The 19,085-nt window shown below is 43.2% G+C and overlaps 1 protein-coding gene across 2 annotated transcripts in view; it reads right to left on the bottom strand.

Annotated features, from left to right (window-relative positions):
* PRIMA1 (proline rich membrane anchor 1) overlaps positions 1-19,085 on the bottom strand; it is a 53,539-nt gene that overhangs the window by 9,031 nt on the left and 25,423 nt on the right. For both annotated transcript variants that reach the window (XM_028717066.2, XM_028717075.2), the window contains exon 4: positions 6,584-6,713. In XM_028717066.2, coding sequence (XP_028572899.2) covers positions 6,584-6,713 — 130 coding nt within the window. The remainder of the gene's footprint in view (positions 1-6,583; positions 6,714-19,085) is intronic.

Raw genomic sequence — 19,085 nt, 5'->3', positions numbered from 1 at the left:
GTCATTGCGGCTACGGTGAAAGCAACTTTTAGTGAATCGTGTCCATTTCCCTTGACACCTATTCATCTGGTGCTGGTTTCTATAACACTGAAACTGAAGATAAATTGAACAAAGTAAGTGCCTTAATTGGTTCTGTCCCATTCAATAAAGCAACTAGGCTCACTTTCCATATTGACTGTGACTCTTCGCTCATTGAAAGTCACTCTTGGGGTGTCATGGGCCCCTCGACTCTGTCAGTAGCCTTGTGATTCCAGCTGTTGCAGGCCGGGAAGCTGATCTGCTGACTCTCCCCACAGAGAGCAGAGCCTCATTGTGGAGGGAGGTGGAAGATTGCAAACAGCCAGTGGGGACAGCTGAGCAGAAGACAGAAGTTGCTATGGGGCAGGGGAGCAGTCTTGTTGCTGACAACAAGGCGCCACCTCTGCAGATGGGATCGGACACGTCCACCCAGACAAAGTGCATGCCTGCACTCATGGACTTCCTGTCTGGACTCTCAGGAGTAAACTCACCATACCACATATTTAGAAGCTGGGCAAGAGGCCGTGCCAACTGTTTGGACATCTCCACTGCTTCTGTTCAATTCTGAATCTCTTGCCTTGTTCCTGTACAGTGGTATCTGTATATCTGAAGGAGCGTCTCCACCCCCATCGTTCTACCCGGACACTGAGGTCCAGCGCCAAGGGCCTTCTGACGGTTCCCTCACTGTGAGAAGCCAAGTTACAGGGAACCAGGCAGAGGGCATTCTCGGTAGTGGCACCCGCCCTGTGGAACGCCCTCCCACCAGATGTCAAAGAGAACAACAACTACCAGACTTTTAGAAGACATCTGAAGGCAGCCCTGTTTAGGGAAGCTTTTAATGTTTGATGCATTACTGTATTTTAATATTTTGTTGAAAGACGCCCAGAGTGGCTGGGGAAGCCCAGCCAGATGGGTGGGGTATAAATAATAAATTATTATTATTATTATTATTATTATTATTATTATTATTACCTTGGTTCTCAAACTTAATCCGTCCCGGGAGTCCGTTAGACCAAGGCGTGGCTTCCTGCGCTCAAGCAGAAGCCATGTCAGATGTTCAGCTTCCGAAAAACGTTTGCAAACCAGAACACTTACTTCCAGGTTTGCGGCATTCGGGAGCTGATTTGTTCAACAACTAAGCCGTTCGAGAATGAGGTACCACTGTACTTTTGAATCATGCTTTATGGACTGCTAAACTATCCTGTTGCTTGCCCAGAAAAAGAAGATGATCTCTTTCTTTCTTTCTTACATGTAAGAGCCTCTGTTTTGGATGGTAGGAAGGACACAGCTAAGTTCCTCATTCTTTGGAACATAAGCAGAATAAGTGGGGAGGTGACTGGGAGCACGGCAACCCAAAGATATTTTGCCGCCTGAACTGAAGAACAAGATGGCGTGTAATGCAACCTGGCTGGAAGCCAAAAGTTACATCAACACTGTCTTCACCACATCTTAGGGCAGCTGGCTGGTTTAGGAGCTGTGGGGCAGGCAGGCTGCGTGACACACATAACTCTGTCCTTCGCCACCTTGCTGCTGCTCCCTGCCTGCCTCACAGCATCTGTCTCCTGAGGCGGCTGCCTCAGGCTGCCTAATGGGATTGCCAGCCCTCAAGGTGGAATCATCTGTCATGTCTATCCATGCTAGTCCTATGCCCTTTCAGAATCCTGTCTCTGAATTAGTTATGCCTTTGATTGATGGGCCCCCCTGTATTTCCTATCTTGTCTCTCCACTGATCTTCCAAATAGTCTTTAAAAGCGCCTTTCCTATCAGCCGGCCTTTCTGTGCCCTGACCTCAGGCAAACCCTTCACTGTTTAAGTGACAGATGAGATTTCCAAGAGGCAGGTATACACATTTAAAAACAACCATCTGAAAACTCTTTAAAACCTCTTCTGACTTGCAAAGATGAGAATAAAGTACCCAAGTTTGCAACCCAAGTCTTCTGAAGGAGGAAGAGAGACCCGTTCTGATGTAACTTAAATTAATTTAAAGAGTTTCACTGCATCTTCTCTGATTTCAGAGTAGTTTACTGTGGGCCCCGAAGACTCACTGATGCACATTCTCCGGTGCTCTTGTTTTACATCTCTAGTTCAAATGTGTGCAATCTGACCTGTTGGATACAATGTATATAAAATGTACAAAATTCAGTTGACATATGCACATTCCCCAAGGCTCATAGGAGATGATGTATATTGAACAGGAAATACACACATTTCCCCCTTCATGGATGGACTATGCACACATTCTCAAGGAGGTAGGGTGAATGTGCACAGTGGCTGGGTTTTATGTACATGAACCACCCCTGTTACCCCTAACATATATAAAACCAAGAAGATGAAGACTTTTAATGGGATCCAAAACCTGCCTCAGCTGACCCTGCCACCCAGAAGGGGTGGTAGCTTAGTGGTAAGAGCACACGTTATGCACACAGAAGGAGGTGCCAGATTCAATCCCCAACCTTTCCTGGATTTTTCTTCTTAAAAAAGGATCAGAAAGCAGGTGCTAGGACCCTGGAGACAATCAACAGTAGACAATACAGAGCTGGAAGGACAAATAATGTGACCTCACAGAAGGCGGTTTCCCATGTCCCTATCTGGCTAGTTGGGCTGCTAGTCTGACTATTTGAACCATTGCTCTCCACTTGTAAGCCACTTTATAATATGAACTCTATGTTATGGCTTGCTTAAAGGGCATTATGTTGCGTTAAAGCTAGCACCTAGTGATAAAACCTGCTATTCATTCAAGGGCGTGGACACCCCAAGGAACTGATAGTACTTTCCTCCTCTGGGTTGAGAGTCACACATCTGAGCATCTTGCAGGTGACGAGGGACCACGAGTCTGACTTCTTCTGCTGACTCAGCAACAGCATCATTTATTAGCAACTCCCAACTCCTCTGATGTCAGAGAGGAGTTACTCATGGTGCTACAAATCCAGGAGGGTGAAGAAGTCACTTGCTCAGGCTGCCAAAAAAGCTATCCTTGGAAGTTTGGTTCTGGCACTGATTTTTCTTAATAGACCCTTTCACATACTAAATTTGGGGGGGGGGGATCATTTGGGACATCTCCCATCTAGTCTGTTGCTCCCTTGCAGGATTAAACTTTTCACCTGTATTAATCATATGCATTTTAACTGCTTCCCTTCCACATTCCTATCTTCTTCTTTTACACCTATCCTGGACATGCAGTCTCATTTGTACTGCTGCATGAATGTTGCATAGTCCTAGATTAGATGTTGTTTTTGCCTAACAGCGATAGGCTTTCGGTGCTGTAGGTGACCTTTGTATTACTGGAACTGTAATGGTTGAGAATATGTGAGTGTGGGTGAATGGGTCAGGTGTTAAATTCACTGAGGTACAGATGTGTTAGCAGATGTTCATAATGAGTGTGCATAAGGCTTTTTGAGTGAATGGAATTCTACATCCCGGAGTCTGATGTGTGATATATTGCATTATTAACAATAACTTAAATACTTTCATTATTTATACCCTGCCCATCTGGCAGGGTATACTGAATTATTTTTTATGTCTTCCATACTGGATTTAATTTTTATTGTTTTACATGCTGTTGTTTGCTCCTTCTTTGTAACCCGCTCTGAAATCTTTTCTGGTGAAAAGCAGTCTATAAAGACTTTAAATTTTGCTAATAGCACAAGGGCCTGGGAAGTACAGTTCTTGCAATTCCCGTTACGTCTCTGGAGGTAGTTACTGTCTCATGCCTTTACATAACGAGAGAAAGGCTTGTGTTCTTTTTGCTTTTTATATAAGCATCTTATCACAATAAAATTCCACAGAGACACTAAAATTAAGAGAGAGAATATTACATAATGCCTGCCCCCATCTTTTCATCCCATATGTTATTTTAACTATGGTGCTTAGCCCTCTTCAGACTGCCAGCTTGCCCCCTAAATCTTTTCATCTTGCTCTGATCTAAGTCCTTACACTGTAAAAAAAAAAAAAAAAAGGATTCAGAAAACAGATTAGGAGACAATGAGATCACCTGCTGTTCCAATTGGTCTCACTGTACTGCCTGAACCAGCACTGATTTATGTTTGCAAGGGATATGGCTTAGATAGCGCTGTTTTAGAATACAATGAATTTACAGAGGAATCCTAAGGAGACTGCAGATGCAGTGAATGATCTGCTGTTCTGCACCCCAAGGCAGAAGATAGGAATATCATTGTTTTGTCCCCAGGCTGGCACAGAAGAGGGTCCTTGATCAAGTTCCTCTCTAGGAAATGGCCTGGCTTAAGATCCAGTGGATCCATGCCTTACTTGGCTTTTCACATTTTTAGCAGAACTAGTAAAAAAATAGTTTGTTTCTCATGAAGGTCAAGGAGTGAAGGAGGGATTAGGGGGGAAAATGTGTGGATAAGTTCAATCACATGAAAATTCCATCTATGTTGAATGCATGTTGTAAAAATTAGTCTTAATAAGTCCTGGGCTTGCATGTGCCTGCCTCATCCTCTGGCACGGCCACAAGAAGGAGTTCAGAAGTTTTTTTGGTTCTATTACAGACAAGTTTGTAGGAACATCTGAAACCAGACAAATGGTAGACTCAATTGTAATTAGTGCAAACAGGCCAACTTCAGACCATAATTTACAAAGCCAGCCAGAGTTTAGGGGTAAGATGTAACACTAAACTGTGGCTCATCTAAAATGCAAGTAGAAACATCCAAACTTCTCTTTGCAGCCATGCTGTTGGATAGAGGAGATCCTGTGCCTCAATTTCACTACAGCTAACCCAAGCAACACTAAATCAGATGATGAAATATGGGGGCAGGGAGGGAGCAGGTGAAAGGACCAAAGGGAGAGAGAGATGGAGAAACTTCAGGTTCTGTGCCTTCTGTAAGGTACTGTACTGCAACATGGCACCCACCACCATGGGGTTCCAGAATTGCCTATGGCTTCTGCTGCCCCCTGCATACTTATGATGCTGTGTGAGTGCAAAATCCTCTACATTCAGCAGCTGTGAATTCAGGGATCTGTATATATAGCCCCGGCAAGATATGTTCCTGGCATACTTACCAATATTCAGCTGCTATGCCACCTTGCAGGAACAGGAAGCCCAGCTCAGATACCCCTTTCATGCCACCAGCTAACCATGCATTAGGCAGGGGGCACTATAACTTTAAGTGTTGCTATTAGGCAATAAGACATGCCATTGCACTACATGAATGAAAAAACGAGGACAATCCAAGTGATGGATAATTTACAAATGTCCTGCAGGCAGACGACGGGATTTTGTGACATATGGCGAGTTTTCAAAGAACTAAATGAGATTTCAAAATGGCATTTCCTTGTGATTTCATTTAAGAGGGGGGGATTTCCACCTTATGTGTTGCAAATGCTTATGTTACATGTCGTATTATTGGACTGTTTATGGGAATAGCTTTTCACAGGGTTTTCACCCCCTCTATTAAAGGCTGTCTCACATTTCTTATGAATGAGGGTGAAAGTATGGGTGATTATGTCAATTTCGACCTCGCTCAGTTTCTCATTTTTCCAATCTTAAATTTGCATGAGTTTGTGCTGTTGTTTTTTTTTTAAAAAAAAAAACCCAAAACAGTCCACATGAAAATTCATCAGCATTTCAGAGTGAATTTGTCCTATCATACACAATTTTTGCATACAAATTTGCCTGGAATTTCTTAACTTTAAACATATGTCAGATGTGTATGGGATTGCCTGCTTCATTCATTTATTTTAACAATTCATATGCTGCTTAATTACAGTCATCTCTAATGATGAATGAGAAACTCAATTCAATGAAAATAAACACCAATTAAAATTATAAGATCAGAATTCAATTAAAACACTTGTTGGAATAAAGTCTTTAATAGGAGCCAGGAGTTCAACAGGGAGAGGGGCCTGTCTGATCCCAACCTAAAGCGAGTTCCACAAGATTGGACCCCCAGCACAGAATTCACAACTCCTAGTGGATACAAGACATGCATCTGAGCAGCAGGATCTGCTAACTGTGGCTCCCCTGAAGTCCTCAGTCCTTGAGCTATTATGGACCCAGATTGTTACAGGCCTTGTAAGAACCTTGAACATGACCTGGTAGCATATGGGAAGCCAGTGCAAGCTTTTGAGCACTGGAATTGCTTGTTGACAATAGTCGGTCCCCATCAACAGTAGAGCTGCAGTGATTTTGCAACAGCAGGGGCTTCTGGACCAAGTCCAGGGATAGCTTCAAAGAGAGCAATCATCTTAAGGTTACCAAAGCATGAATCATTAGGGCCAGACTACCACTGTCCAAAAACAGCTGTAATTGGTGTACCAGCCATAGCTGGTAAAACACACACCCCGCCACTGAGGCTACCTGGACCTCCAATGACGACGATGGATTCAGAAGCTTCCCCAAACTATCAACCATTTATTTCAGAGTGAGTGCAACTCCACCCAGAACAGGCAACTGCTCAGTCTCCCATGTTCAGTACTTGTTGACTTGCCGTCTGAACATTCCCAGGCTAGTAACTCCTTGAGTTTCCTTATCATTGCTCTTCTTTTGTAAGTTATAAGGTAGCACATCCACAAAGCATCTGAGCTTGCAACACACTTACAGTCTTACCTTTTTATGGCTTTGTAGCAAATGATGAAAACTAGAAAGAGGAACACTAGTGTGGTACAGCATGCTGCAATAATTATAACTGGGCCTGGCCACCACGTCTCACGAGTAGGGCAACTTGGAACGGTAGGAGCTGGAAAAGATAATGTGGAAAAGACACACATTCAGTTGAGTCCTATCAAAAAGACCTTAACACTCTAGGAAGCTCCACTGGCCCAGAGTTTACTCCTGGGGACATGACCAAGGAATTTAGTTTACAACCTAAAGCACATTTTCCCTACTCTATTACCTAGAGTGTGTTGTGGTTTCCTTCTGAATACCACAATACAGCAGCAGACAACAGAGCTTTCTGCTACATTAGCTCACTGAAGCTTCCTTGTAACAACTGTTGGTCCGCGCAGTTCAGTGATGTCTACATGGATAGGCAGCTGACCTCCAAGGATTTAGGTGTGAATCTTTGCCAGTCCTACTTGGAGATGCTAGGGACTGAACTCCAGGCCTTCCTCTTGCAAAAAGTCTTCTTCTACCCTATCTGGAGATGCTAAGGATTGGACCTTCCATAAATGAAGCGAGTCTTCTGTATGTAAAGTATCTTTCCCAGCTCTACCCAAAGATGCTGGGACCTTTCAGATGCAAAACTGATTCTCTACCACTGAGTTACACCTCAACCCCTAACTCTTAGACTCTGAGACAGAGGTCAGAAATGAAAATGGTTCAACAAGGTTGGCCGCCATCATTTCTTGGTGACTGCCCATCAGATGCAGCATTAGGTTGGCTGAGATTGCCATAATGACACATCCAATTATAAACCCTATTAAGGAAGTTTTATCAAGCACAAATGGTACAGTCGTAATACTTTACCACACTGGCTATTCTGGAGTAGTTTGATTCCTCCATATTCCAAGAAGACATAAAACATTGACCACAGCAGCCCAGCTGGGAATAGCGTAAGGCCTTTCAACCTCCCACAATTGTGACCAGACAAAGATGGCTATTCATTTCTCAGAAAATAAAAGCTATTCACTGAGCTCTTGCCAAAGATTTGCATACTGTGAAAGAATCAAAGCAGCCCCCAATGTTTCATAGTAGTACCACTCTGGGTGAAAACTCATATAATTCCTTTTCAGTGTGGGTTTAAAGCTTAAGGCAATGGAGACTTCATGTTTTACCAGAGCATCTCAGGCTTGCATTATTCACCGCATTTATATCCCACCCCTTCTCCAAGGAACTTAGGGCAATGTACTTCCCAAATAACCTCACAACATTCTCACAACTCTGTGAGACGTCTGGCTAGTCCAAAGTCAGCCAGTGATCTTCAAAGGGAAACCAAGATTTGATCCCCCATTTTCCGTGATCCAGGGCTCTGTCTACCAACCCACCCTAGCAGATTTGTGACCTTGCGCAAAACTGCAAGCACCCCACAACAAAGCCACATCATTTGTTTATTTCACAAAATTTGCAATAAAACCTCAACACGGTTTACAGAAATAATTAAACTGCCAAAATATCAGTAAAAAACAGCCCTGAACAAAAAACAGCTCCAGAGAACAATGCAGGTTCATAATGTGGCTGATAATGATGGCATCAGCATCAAAGGACAAAGAGCAAACTCCCCCCCCCCCCCGTTTGGCTCCATAGTCATTGTAGATCTTAGAGCATATTGGGCTCAAGAGAAGACCATGGTGTAAAGAGGGTGGTGGCCAATTAAAATTTGTTTGGGAGGATGTTGGAAGCACTGAACACCAGGACACACAAGATCCCTTCCTGGATCAGTCCAAAGGCCCAGAAGCTTCAGAGCTCCTTGTATGTTTGTGGGTTAACCCCCATGCCTTCCTCGGGTGCTAATATGCCAAGGAACTGACATATGGCTTTGTGCTCTCAAATAACTTATCCGCACATGCGCTAGTTGGAAACACTAGAGGCTCAAGACTTTTTGTTGGCTAAGGAAGAGCAGTAATTAAACTCCCTACCCAAGTCAAGGTGCATAGGGTTTCATTCAACTAACTTTTAATCTGATCAGACCTACTGAAATGAATGGGCATGGCTAACTTAGGTCCATGAATTTCAATGTTTCGACTCTGAGTAAAAGTTAGCTGAATACAACCCATGGTGTGTATAGTGGGAAGAACACATCCATTTCCAATTCTGACCTGTGATTGTCACATGCAGTACTGTTTCCCTTCTCCTTCTGGCAAAATGTATGGCTGGTATCCATTGAACAAGAATTTATGTTTGTGCAATGGCATCTCCCCATTCCCACCCTAATGCCTGCCCTGAATTTGCCCTGGAGGATTTAGAAGAAGAGGAAGAGTGGGGTTGTACGCAACTAAGTCCTACTCAGAACTGAAATTAACAAACCTAAGCTAAACATGCTCATTGCCTTCAATGGGTCTATTATGTAAAGCAGTGTTTCCCAACCTTGGGCCTCCAGCTGTTTTTGAACTACAATTCCCATCATTCCTGACCACTGGTCTTGCTAGCTAGGGATGATGGGAGTTGTAGTCCAAAAACAGCTGGAGGCCCAAGGTTGGGAAACACTGATGTAAAGGACCAGCAATGCATGTAACCCTATTCTACAGGTTTTGCTGTCTGCTGTTATGGATTTCTAAGTAAACTATATTATTTCATGCCATTTGCTTCAAGGCAAAGGAAATCAAATGCATATTGGTGGGGGTGCGTGTCATCAATTACATATAATTTGTGGACTGACAGCAGTGAATACCAATAGCATTTGCTGGATTGATTTTTTACTCTGGATTTGGGACAATGAACAACACTGGAAATTTCCACTCCAGTTTCTCCTGAAATTCTCCAACATACCTATTAGTACAGTGGTACCTCTGGTTAAGAACTTAATTCGTTCTGGAGGTCCATTCTTAACCTGAAACTGTTCTTAACCTGAAGCACCACTTTAGCTAATGGGGCCTCCCGCTCCCGCCGCACGATTTCTGTTCTCATCCTGAGGTAAAGTTCTTAACCCGAGGTACTATTTCTGAGTTAGCAGAGTCTGTAACCTGAAGCGTTTGTAACCCGAGGTACCACTGTACCCAAGTTACTTGGCCACTTGAGACAGAAAAGGAATTCTTTTCTTCGAGATTTTATTAGTATTTTTATTTCTTCCAATACTACTATGATTTTATTTATATGCGCTGAATTCCAAAGCAGGCTTCTGAACGTGGTTTACAATGTTATTTATCAGCAGTTTTCAAAGTAAGTTAAAAATACAAGGCCCCACCTAAATGTTCACAGTCTAAGAAAAAAGTTGAAGTGCTCCAACACTCACTCAGTGTTTGAAGAAAATATATATATATATATATATTTCAGATCTGGGCTTTCAAAATTTATACGTCTTATAAATATTCATGAATGCACTTCAGTGATTCTTTGGCATATCCAGAATGTCACCATATCAGCTTCGCTTCACAGTTCCTGACCCCCAGAAATGCATCTGGCAACGCTTGATCAACCACGAGCAACATGGAAAATTGCATCAAATCTTGGAGCAAGAGGAGATTCTGATAACAGCATGTGGTTATTAGACAGACGCGTCAGAATCTGAAATCCTTCACAGGCCACTGGACTAAAGATATGACTTGCAAAAGCTGAAATTGGACAGAATGGTTCAATTCTCTGCTGAATGGTAGGCAACCAGGGTGGGGAACAGCCAACTCGTTTTGTAGGAGTGACAGTGTAGCGAATGTTGTATGTTTGGTATACTGCCTAAAAGAGAAAAAGTGAGCCAAGAAGAAATTTCCGTATTTGTAACTGATAAGTACTGTTTTATGCTCTCTAGTTAGAGAAGCCTCTTTCAGGATGATGCCAATCTTTCTGAAACAGTGCAGAAGCACCCAAGGCTCAAACTCCCTCAATTAAGTTTACTTCTCGCTACATCTAAAACCTGCTTTTTCAGTCCTAAATAAAATCCAGATGAAGTATGAAAGCTGTAATGGAGAGGAATGAATGTGGTAAATGATATTCCTTCTCATTCATTTTCATGAAATTCCTAGTGGAGTGTGCAGAACAAGAACTCTATTATTACAAAAGCATATACTGTGTACACACACACACACACACACACACACACACACACACGGGACGTGGGTGACGCTGTGGGTTAAATCACAGAGCCTAGGAGTTCAAACATAGGTTTACCAAGCTAAATGTTCTCCAATCACAAAAATAAAGGCAGATTTGAATTCCTCACACACAAACATATTTTTCAAACCCCTCACTGAAGAAATTTGCAAAAATTAAGTCCCCCCACCCCAGAATGACACACCCTACTAACATAGGAGTAAAAGCACACAGTATGCACACAAAAAGTCCAGGGATCTTCCTGTGGTGTCACCAGGCAGGACTGGGGAGAACCTTTGCCCTAAAACCCCAGGGACCCATTGCTCAGTCAGAGTAGATAAAACATTGGAAACCCTCTTCTGGGAAAAGTCAGATTCTGTTCCTTAATTTTATTGTTATAATTATGTGATTCCCAGGTGAGTGGCGGTAGGCAGGCAGAAGCCACTTTTTAAGCCAAATATATAGGAGAGGTGGAATACAGTGGTACCTCTAGTTAAGAACTTTATTTGTTCTGGAGGTCCGTTCTTAACCTGAAACTGTTCTTAACCTGAGGTACCACTTTAACTAATGGGGCCTCCTGCTGCCACCGCACAATTTCTATTCTCATCCTGAAGCAAAGTTCTTAACCCAAGGTATTACTTCCGGGTTAGCGGAGTCTGTAACCTGAAGCGTTTGTAACCCAAGGTACCACTGTACTGAACTTAATCTAAGAACTTTTCAGATACTCATTATTGAACAAAGGCACTGAAGTACGTTGTTCATACTTTCAGTGGTAATACCCCAATTATAACTGAGCAGCAAGAGAGATGGAGGGAAGATAAGAAGGCCACTGTTTTCACTTCAGTTAGTTGCCCCCCAGCCCCGCCAGGCCATCTGCCAGCAGCTGCCCTATGGGAGGAAATCCATGGGGAGTCCTTATGGGGATTGAACCTGCAACCTTGGCATTAATAGAACCACACTCTAACCAACTGAACTATGCAGCTAAAGGTGTGGACAGTGGGGAAAATCCACACTAAAATGCTCTTCACTAGAACCTTTTTTCAAATAATAGTGATCACAAACTGATGTGAAAATGTGGAGAACAGACTGTAAGACTGGAGAAATGTGAAACCAAAACTGATATATTTGCCCATCTCTGCTTCTGAATAAATATGCCTAGGTGTGTGCTGTAGATAGTCACATATTAGTATTATTACTGTGCACAGATATATGGATGAAAAAAACCGAAGGCTACACCAGCATAAAGCTGGAAAGCTACAAATCATGTTAAGTACGAATCAATACAGAGTATTATCCTATAGAAACCATGGGTACCATTCACTCTATTGTACCGAAAGGAACAAACCAGGAAGGCATTACACTGTACGTTCTGTCACATAACCATGTTGTTAATTCTGGCACCTCGGCTCCCAGATGTGTAGAGAGATACAGTTCTACAGGGCTGCTACAAATCTGCAGTCATTTAAAAAACAAGAGTGTAGCGGTTTTTATTTCCCTTGGTTCTGTTTTTTGCTGTTTTGTTTTTGTCAGCAGAAGCCCCCACGGCAGGATCTAAAAATAAATATAATGAATGATACATGGGAGTTGCGCTCACCATTTTAAAAGGATAAATGTTTTGCTTGCAAAAGGTGCCAGACTGACTGCCTTGGAAAAAAAGAGCCATGCCATTCACAGGAGAGAAACTGCCTGGGTAGCAGGGGGCAGGAAGCTCTGTTATCAAAGCCACTATGGATAAGTCAATCACAAGTGACTTGTGAGTCACAAGTCACACATCTTCTACGGCAGATTAAAATTAGGCTGCTGGTCCTGGCCTTGTGCCAGTCACTTGTGAACCCTCTCTAAATTCCAGTGGTGCCAGAGAATGTTCTTCATTATTCTAATTTCTAGAGGAAAAGGCTCAGTTCGGAGGAAATTGACCAAGTAGGACGTTCCACCCCTCAGAAGCGTATGCACAAATTTTGGGTTGCCCTCAGTATGTTTCCAACTGGTATGGCTGCCACTCTCATCAGAAACTCTGTTCTCTCTGAAATAAGGACACGACTGAGGTACTGGATGCAATAGCCTCTAAGCACCCTCTCCTACTCCACAGAGCCCCAACCTGCTTTTGTTTTTTTAAAGAATAAGGCAGTCTAGGAGACAATTAAATCTCAAGGGGTGGTAGTTTTAAAAATTAATCCGCCCTAAAAAATAGGGACGCGGGTGGCGCTGTGGGTTAAAGCCTCAGTGCCTAGGACTTGCCGATCGAAAGGTCGGCGGTTCGAATCCCCGTGGCGGGGTGCACTCCCGTCGTTCAGTCCCAGCGCCTGCCAACCTAGCAGTTCGAAAGCACTCCCGGGTGCAAGTAGATAAATAGGGACCGCTTACCAGCGGGAAGGTAAACGGCGTTCCGTGTGCTGCGCTGGCTCGCCAGATGCAGCTTTGTCACGCTGGCCACGTGACCCGGAAGTGTCTCTGGACAGCGCTGGCCCCCGGCCTCTTGAGTGAGATGGGCGCACAACCCCAGAGTCTGTCAAGACTGGCCCGTATGGGCAGGGGTACCTTTACCTTTAAAAAATATATGAGTTCATTATTTGGCCTATAATGTGGTGGTGATTGGAGCAAAGAAGCCATATTTTCCCTCCACCACTGTGGATGCATTCTGACAGCGCTTTGTTCCATTTTCACAATGTTTTGCTGCCTGTTAACTTTTGCGTTTTATTCAATCTTTTATGTGAGGCTTCTGGAAATCTAGTGGCATCAACTGGAAGTTTAGAGTTCATTTCCCTGTTAATTGCTTCCCTTCAACAACAACAACAAAATCTGTTTGCGATCCTGTCGACCCGGAAAATCTTGAGAGATAGGCACTGTTATTTTCCCGCCATTTTCATGGATCACACCATGTGACGAACTTTGGGATGGTATTGCAGCGTTTCCCGCCATTTTCACGAGGGATCAGACATGCGCATTCACATAAAGGGTGGCAACATGTTGTTCAATTATGTCCGCTATTCATAGCTGTCAACTTTTCCCTTTTCTTGCAAGGAATCCTATTCGGAATAAGGGAATTTCCCTTTAAAAAAGGGAAACTTTGACAGCTATGCCGCTATTGTGTTGAACCCCACTGGTCTGAATGAAATTTAGCAGAACATGCCCACCGGTATACGGATCAGAAAGCCACAGTTCCGTAGTGCAACAGGTAACGCAGTGTAAAAGGAACATTCAAAACCTGGACTAATGTTCCAGCATTATAACCAGGAAAACTAGAATAACAACCCACACACCTGAATGTACCTTGTATCTTCATGGTGCCAACCTGAATGAAACACTGGGTGGGGGAGGTAAACCCCACCCTGCATAATCAATCACAAGCTGTGCACTGAAAGCCACCTCAAAAACTGCAGGTGAAAGGTGGGGTACAAATATTTTGAACAAAACAAATATTCCATTTGAATATTCCACAAAATAAAACGATCCCACAGTACAGTAAACGAAACAGCTTTCTTCAAAAGTACTTTCAGTCATGTTCGACTATAAAGTACTCTCCTCACATTCTAAACGGGGGTTGTCTCTACACTAATTATTTAGAAATTTGCAGAACGATATTGAGGTTGACAAGCTGAAGACAATGAACAGGCTTCATATTACTGAACATGCTGAGGCAAGCTAATTTGGCCCAGTTTACAAGCTGGATGATAGAAGCTGTCATCTTTTTATTTGCAGCCTTTGGGAAGCAGTTATCTGCTCTGGTCCAGAATATGGCAAATGCCTACGTCAGCCTTTCCCAAACTGGCGCCATGCTCACTTGGGCTGACTGCAGGAATTGCCAATTTAAGTGAGGGGCCATGGGCATATCTGTGAAAAGGAGGATGTGTTGTGGACAGGGATCTACCTGTTCTCTCGGTTACAACACAGTACTTCTTTCAAGCAAAATTTGGCAAGGGGAGAGGACTCAGGGAAGGCCTCTGTAGGCATCTGTTGATGACTCCTCAGCCACAACTTCTGGTGGGTACCAGCTTGGGGAAGGATGGCTTAAGTTACAAAGCTACAAATCCCAGGGAGTGGTTTAGCCATCAATTCCTCTCCCCAGGCAACCCTGAGAATTGTAGCTCTGTTTGTGGGAAAGGAGCCTCCTAACAACTCTCAGCACTCTTAGCTACATTTTCCTGGATTCTCTGGTAGAAAATGTGACTGTTTAACACGGTACAGCGCTGCTTTAAATGTATAGTGTGAATGTATAGCCTTACCAAATGTTTTTAGTGTCCTGTGCCATATGCAATACGCAGAATGCTCCGTATTTTCCAAAGACTAATAGGGAAGCAGGCACAGTGCCAATTTCCCTCAAATAAACTCTTGCTTTCCACTTTCTTAAAAAGTGGTTTCATCCAAGGTCAAAATGGAATGTACTACAGCAAGGCCCCTGGGGCTACAGAAACAAGAATGCAAGAAATGATTTCTTTCCTCAGCTGTGTCAGGCCCTGAACCAGAAGTTCTAATAGCTCTTTTATTTACAGTCATGACCGTTCTGTTCTCTGAACACTGGAAAGTTCAGGGAGAACTCTGCAAGGTCAGCTTTATTTGGAGGATGGCACCTCGAAGCACAGTCTGTGTGAAAATAGTGGCATGCATAAATTTACAGATGGCAAGTGAATTAAAGGGATCCAGCAGCAAACCTAAAGGGTGCTAGCCTTAAAGTAAGATCAGCCCAGGCATGGACTCGGTGTATAAGGTCCAAGATGCAATTCTCAGCAACTCCAGCTAAAGGATCTCAGGGAAAGGGCCTAACCAGGAAGACCTGGTATTTAAATGTGTCTTTGCATTAAATGTGAGTGTTCCTTAAAACAGCCGTTGTCAGCAGTGAGGGATTTCCTCCCAACAGAAACAGAAGCAATTCTCAAAGCAACAATTTTCATTGGGACTGCAGCAGGGGAAGAAAGGGTTAACACAAACACATCCAGCCTGCTGAGTTCCCAATAATTTTCAGCAACGACCCGCACCCTGGAGGGTTGCTTTTTGCATTTTTTAATAAAGTAAATCTTGAGTGCAAAAATGCATTTTAATGTCAAATGTAATTTAGCCTTGAATCCTTGCAGAGGCACTGCCAAAGTTAGATCATACCAGACTACATGTGCCAATGGTTTAAATCAGTGGGAGCATCTGTATTTCTTCACTCCCTTGCAAGAATGGAATAATATCCTTCCCAGAAACATTCACCAGGTGCCCGTCTACTCCCTCATCTTCTGAATACATAAAAAAAAAGAGAGATTTTATTTTCTCATGCTTTCAAACAAGCATTAATAGAAACTCTGGTTCTATTTTGATGCTGCAGCTAGTTCTCTTTATTGTAGTTTGCATTTTAGGGCTGACTGCTTTCAGAATCTTGGTTCTTAAGTTATGTGTCTTTTATTATAAACTTGCAATGTAAGCAGACCTTACAAAGTGAAAAGGCAGGATAGGTGCAGCTTAAGTTAACTCACTGGAAAACAGCAGAACTTTTGGCACTGAATTCTCAGTCCAGTGAGTTATGACCAATAGCCAGCGCAGAAAATTGGACTTACCAACTTAAAATTAGCTACCGTTTGGTTTGTATATATTGTGGTAAAATTTTATCTTGTATGCAAATCAGGATACATGCAGCAATGTTTCTCAAAGTCTTTCCTCAGATTATAAAAAAAGAGATCAAGCACAAAATGTAATATTACAAAAACGTATACAGAAGATCTCAAAGTTGCCAGTGGACCTACGTAAATGCTTACTTGCAAACTATCTTCTGTTAGTCATTACAAGATGTAACCGTCTTTTTCTGGTGCTGCATTTTGGAATTATTATTATTCATTTTTAATTGCTGTCTTGCAGAAATTTTACTCCTCAGATGTTTTGCCTGTGGATTTATCTTTTTTGTTTCTGTTGTCATTGTTACTACACTTACACCATGTCTTTCCTCCAATGAGTTCAAGGTAAGGTATATGCTTCTCCCACTCCTTGTTTAATTGTCACAACAACCCTTTTCTTGCGAGGAATCCTATTCGGAATAAGGGGGGGGGGAGTGAAACGTTGACAGCTATGGACACAGTGACTGGCCCAAAGTTACCCAGTGAGTTTCATGGCTGTATGGGGATTGGGACTCTTGCTTTCTGATATCTAAAGTATTCTAATTCCACCTCTTTTCTGCATGGTGAATTTTAAGACAATATAATGCCTTTCAACATCCTTAAAAAAAGGAACAGCAGCTTGAAACCATAATGACTCTCTGCAATGAGCTTGTGCAGGCAATCAGGACAATGGCTTGGATCTTGTTTCTAACAGGTTGGGGCTTGTGCCAATTAAGATACATTTATTGAATTGTCAGAACGAAGCACAGCTCTGTTCCCGCCACTGCCAGGGGAGCCTAGAGATTACTTTGGATCAAAATCAGCAGCATCTGACTCATCAATAACTTTCTCTGAAGCATCTGAGTCTTCAGTCTGTAGAGCAAAGGGCATGGACAAATGGGCTAACATTTGGGGTTTTCTTTTTATTGAAACGTTTTTACCCAAATGGAACAATATTGCTAAAAGAGAGAGTGACTCACAGCAAAACCAGAGGGATTTCAACTAGCTATTTAAACAGAGATCAAATGAGAAAGGAATACACAGCCCATAGTTAAAACTATGGAATTTGGGACTGCAAGATGTGGAGATGGCCACTGGCTTAAAGGATGATAGGAGCATGGTGTAGTGTTGATAAGAGTTGTGGACTAGGAACAAGGAGATAGGGGTTCAAATCTCCCACTCAGTCACTCGCTGACCTTGAGCCATGGGCCAGTCACTCCCTCTGAGCCCAGCATACCTCACATGTGAGGATCAAATGAAGGAAGGACCATAGATGCTTCCTTGAGCTCATTTCATTGGAGATGGAAGGATATGGACACAGAGAGAGAGAGTAAATAAAAATGTGATTAGATAAATTCACCAAGGATACGACTATCAATGGCTACTAATAATGATTGTCTCTGAATACCAGTCATTGGGGAACAGCAAGAGAGGCTATTGCACTAATATCCAGCTTCCAGGTCTCCCATGGGTATCTGATCAGCCAAGATGCTCAACGAGAAAGACCTTTGGTCTCATCCTGAAGAGCTCTTATGCTAAATTCTAATGAAGAAACATTAAAAATCCAATTCACTTGTTCCCCTGACCATGTATACAGAACATGCAGAGAGGCATTGTACTCTCTAGTCCCTTCCCTGACCCCCATGCACCCAACACAAGTTCTCTGCATATACATCTGGAGGTCCACACTTTGAAACCCTAAGGAAGCAGAAGGTGAGGAAGACAAAGTGACCTTCAAAATGAATTTGGGGGCAGCTGCAGTGGCAGCTGTGGAAGCAGCTCACTGGGGCTGAATCTACACACATATTTTTTTAAATGCTATGAAAGTGCTTTTTAAAAACGTTTCAAAATATATTTGGAACTTGCCATTAGCTCAGCAGCACCATCTAGTGTCACATTTCTATAATGCATTTAAAATGCACTTAAAACGTTATATTTGCAGCTGTATAGCTGAGTCCTAAGTGGAGTGGAGTTGCTATGCTGGTTTCCCAGCAGGTGGGTCACTGCTGCTTATGGGAGGGAGAGGAGGGAGGGAGCTCAGCACAGTGGAAATACTTGCATCCTCCCTGTCACTCATGGTAAGCAACAAAGACCCACCCATTGGGATACTTGCATAGTGGCTCTGCCCCATCCAACGAGCTGTTTCTGGGCAGTTGAGATCTCTTCCCCTGAAGAATTTACCTTTGGTAAGAAAGAGCAATGGACTGCAAGAAGATCAAACCTATCCATTTTTAAGGAAATCAGCCCTGAGTGCTCACTGGAAGGACAGATCCTGAAGCTGAGGCTCCAATACTTTGGCTACCTCATGAGAAGAGAAGACTCCCTGGAAAAGACCCTGATGTTGGGAAAGATGGAGGGCACAAGGAGAAGGGGACGACAGAGGACAAGATGGTTGGATAGTGTTCTCGAAGCTACCAGCATGAGTTTGACCCAACTGCGGGAGGCAGTGGAAGACAGAAGTGCCTGGCGTGCTCTGTTCCATGGGGTCACGAAGAGTCGGACATGACTAAACGACAACAACAAGAAAGAGCACAACTGCTCCCATAGCTGAGGACTGTGGATTAGACAAAGAGCAACACACACACACACACACACACACACACACACACACACTCATCTTTCAGAGCTGCAGCCCAACAGCCCTCTTGTTGCTACATATCATCACCGTAAGTCAATTTATTTGCATACCACATTTCCCACAAATACATCTGTGCTCTAAGTGCTTCACATGAAACACAGAGGCATTATTCAACTCACTCATCCTGTCAGCGCAAGGATTTCCACTTGTGCAATGGAACTCCCCACCATGTGTCTTCCCCAATTCTGCTACAGAGGCTTGCGGGGGGGGGGGTAAGCAGAGATTT

The sequence above is a fragment of the Podarcis muralis genome, chromosome 1 (assembly GCF_964188315.1).
Source record: "Podarcis muralis chromosome 1, rPodMur119.hap1.1, whole genome shotgun sequence".
NCBI classification, from domain to species: Eukaryota; Metazoa; Chordata; class Lepidosauria; order Squamata; family Lacertidae; genus Podarcis; species Podarcis muralis.
This window is presented reverse-complemented; position numbering and strand designations above follow the sequence as displayed.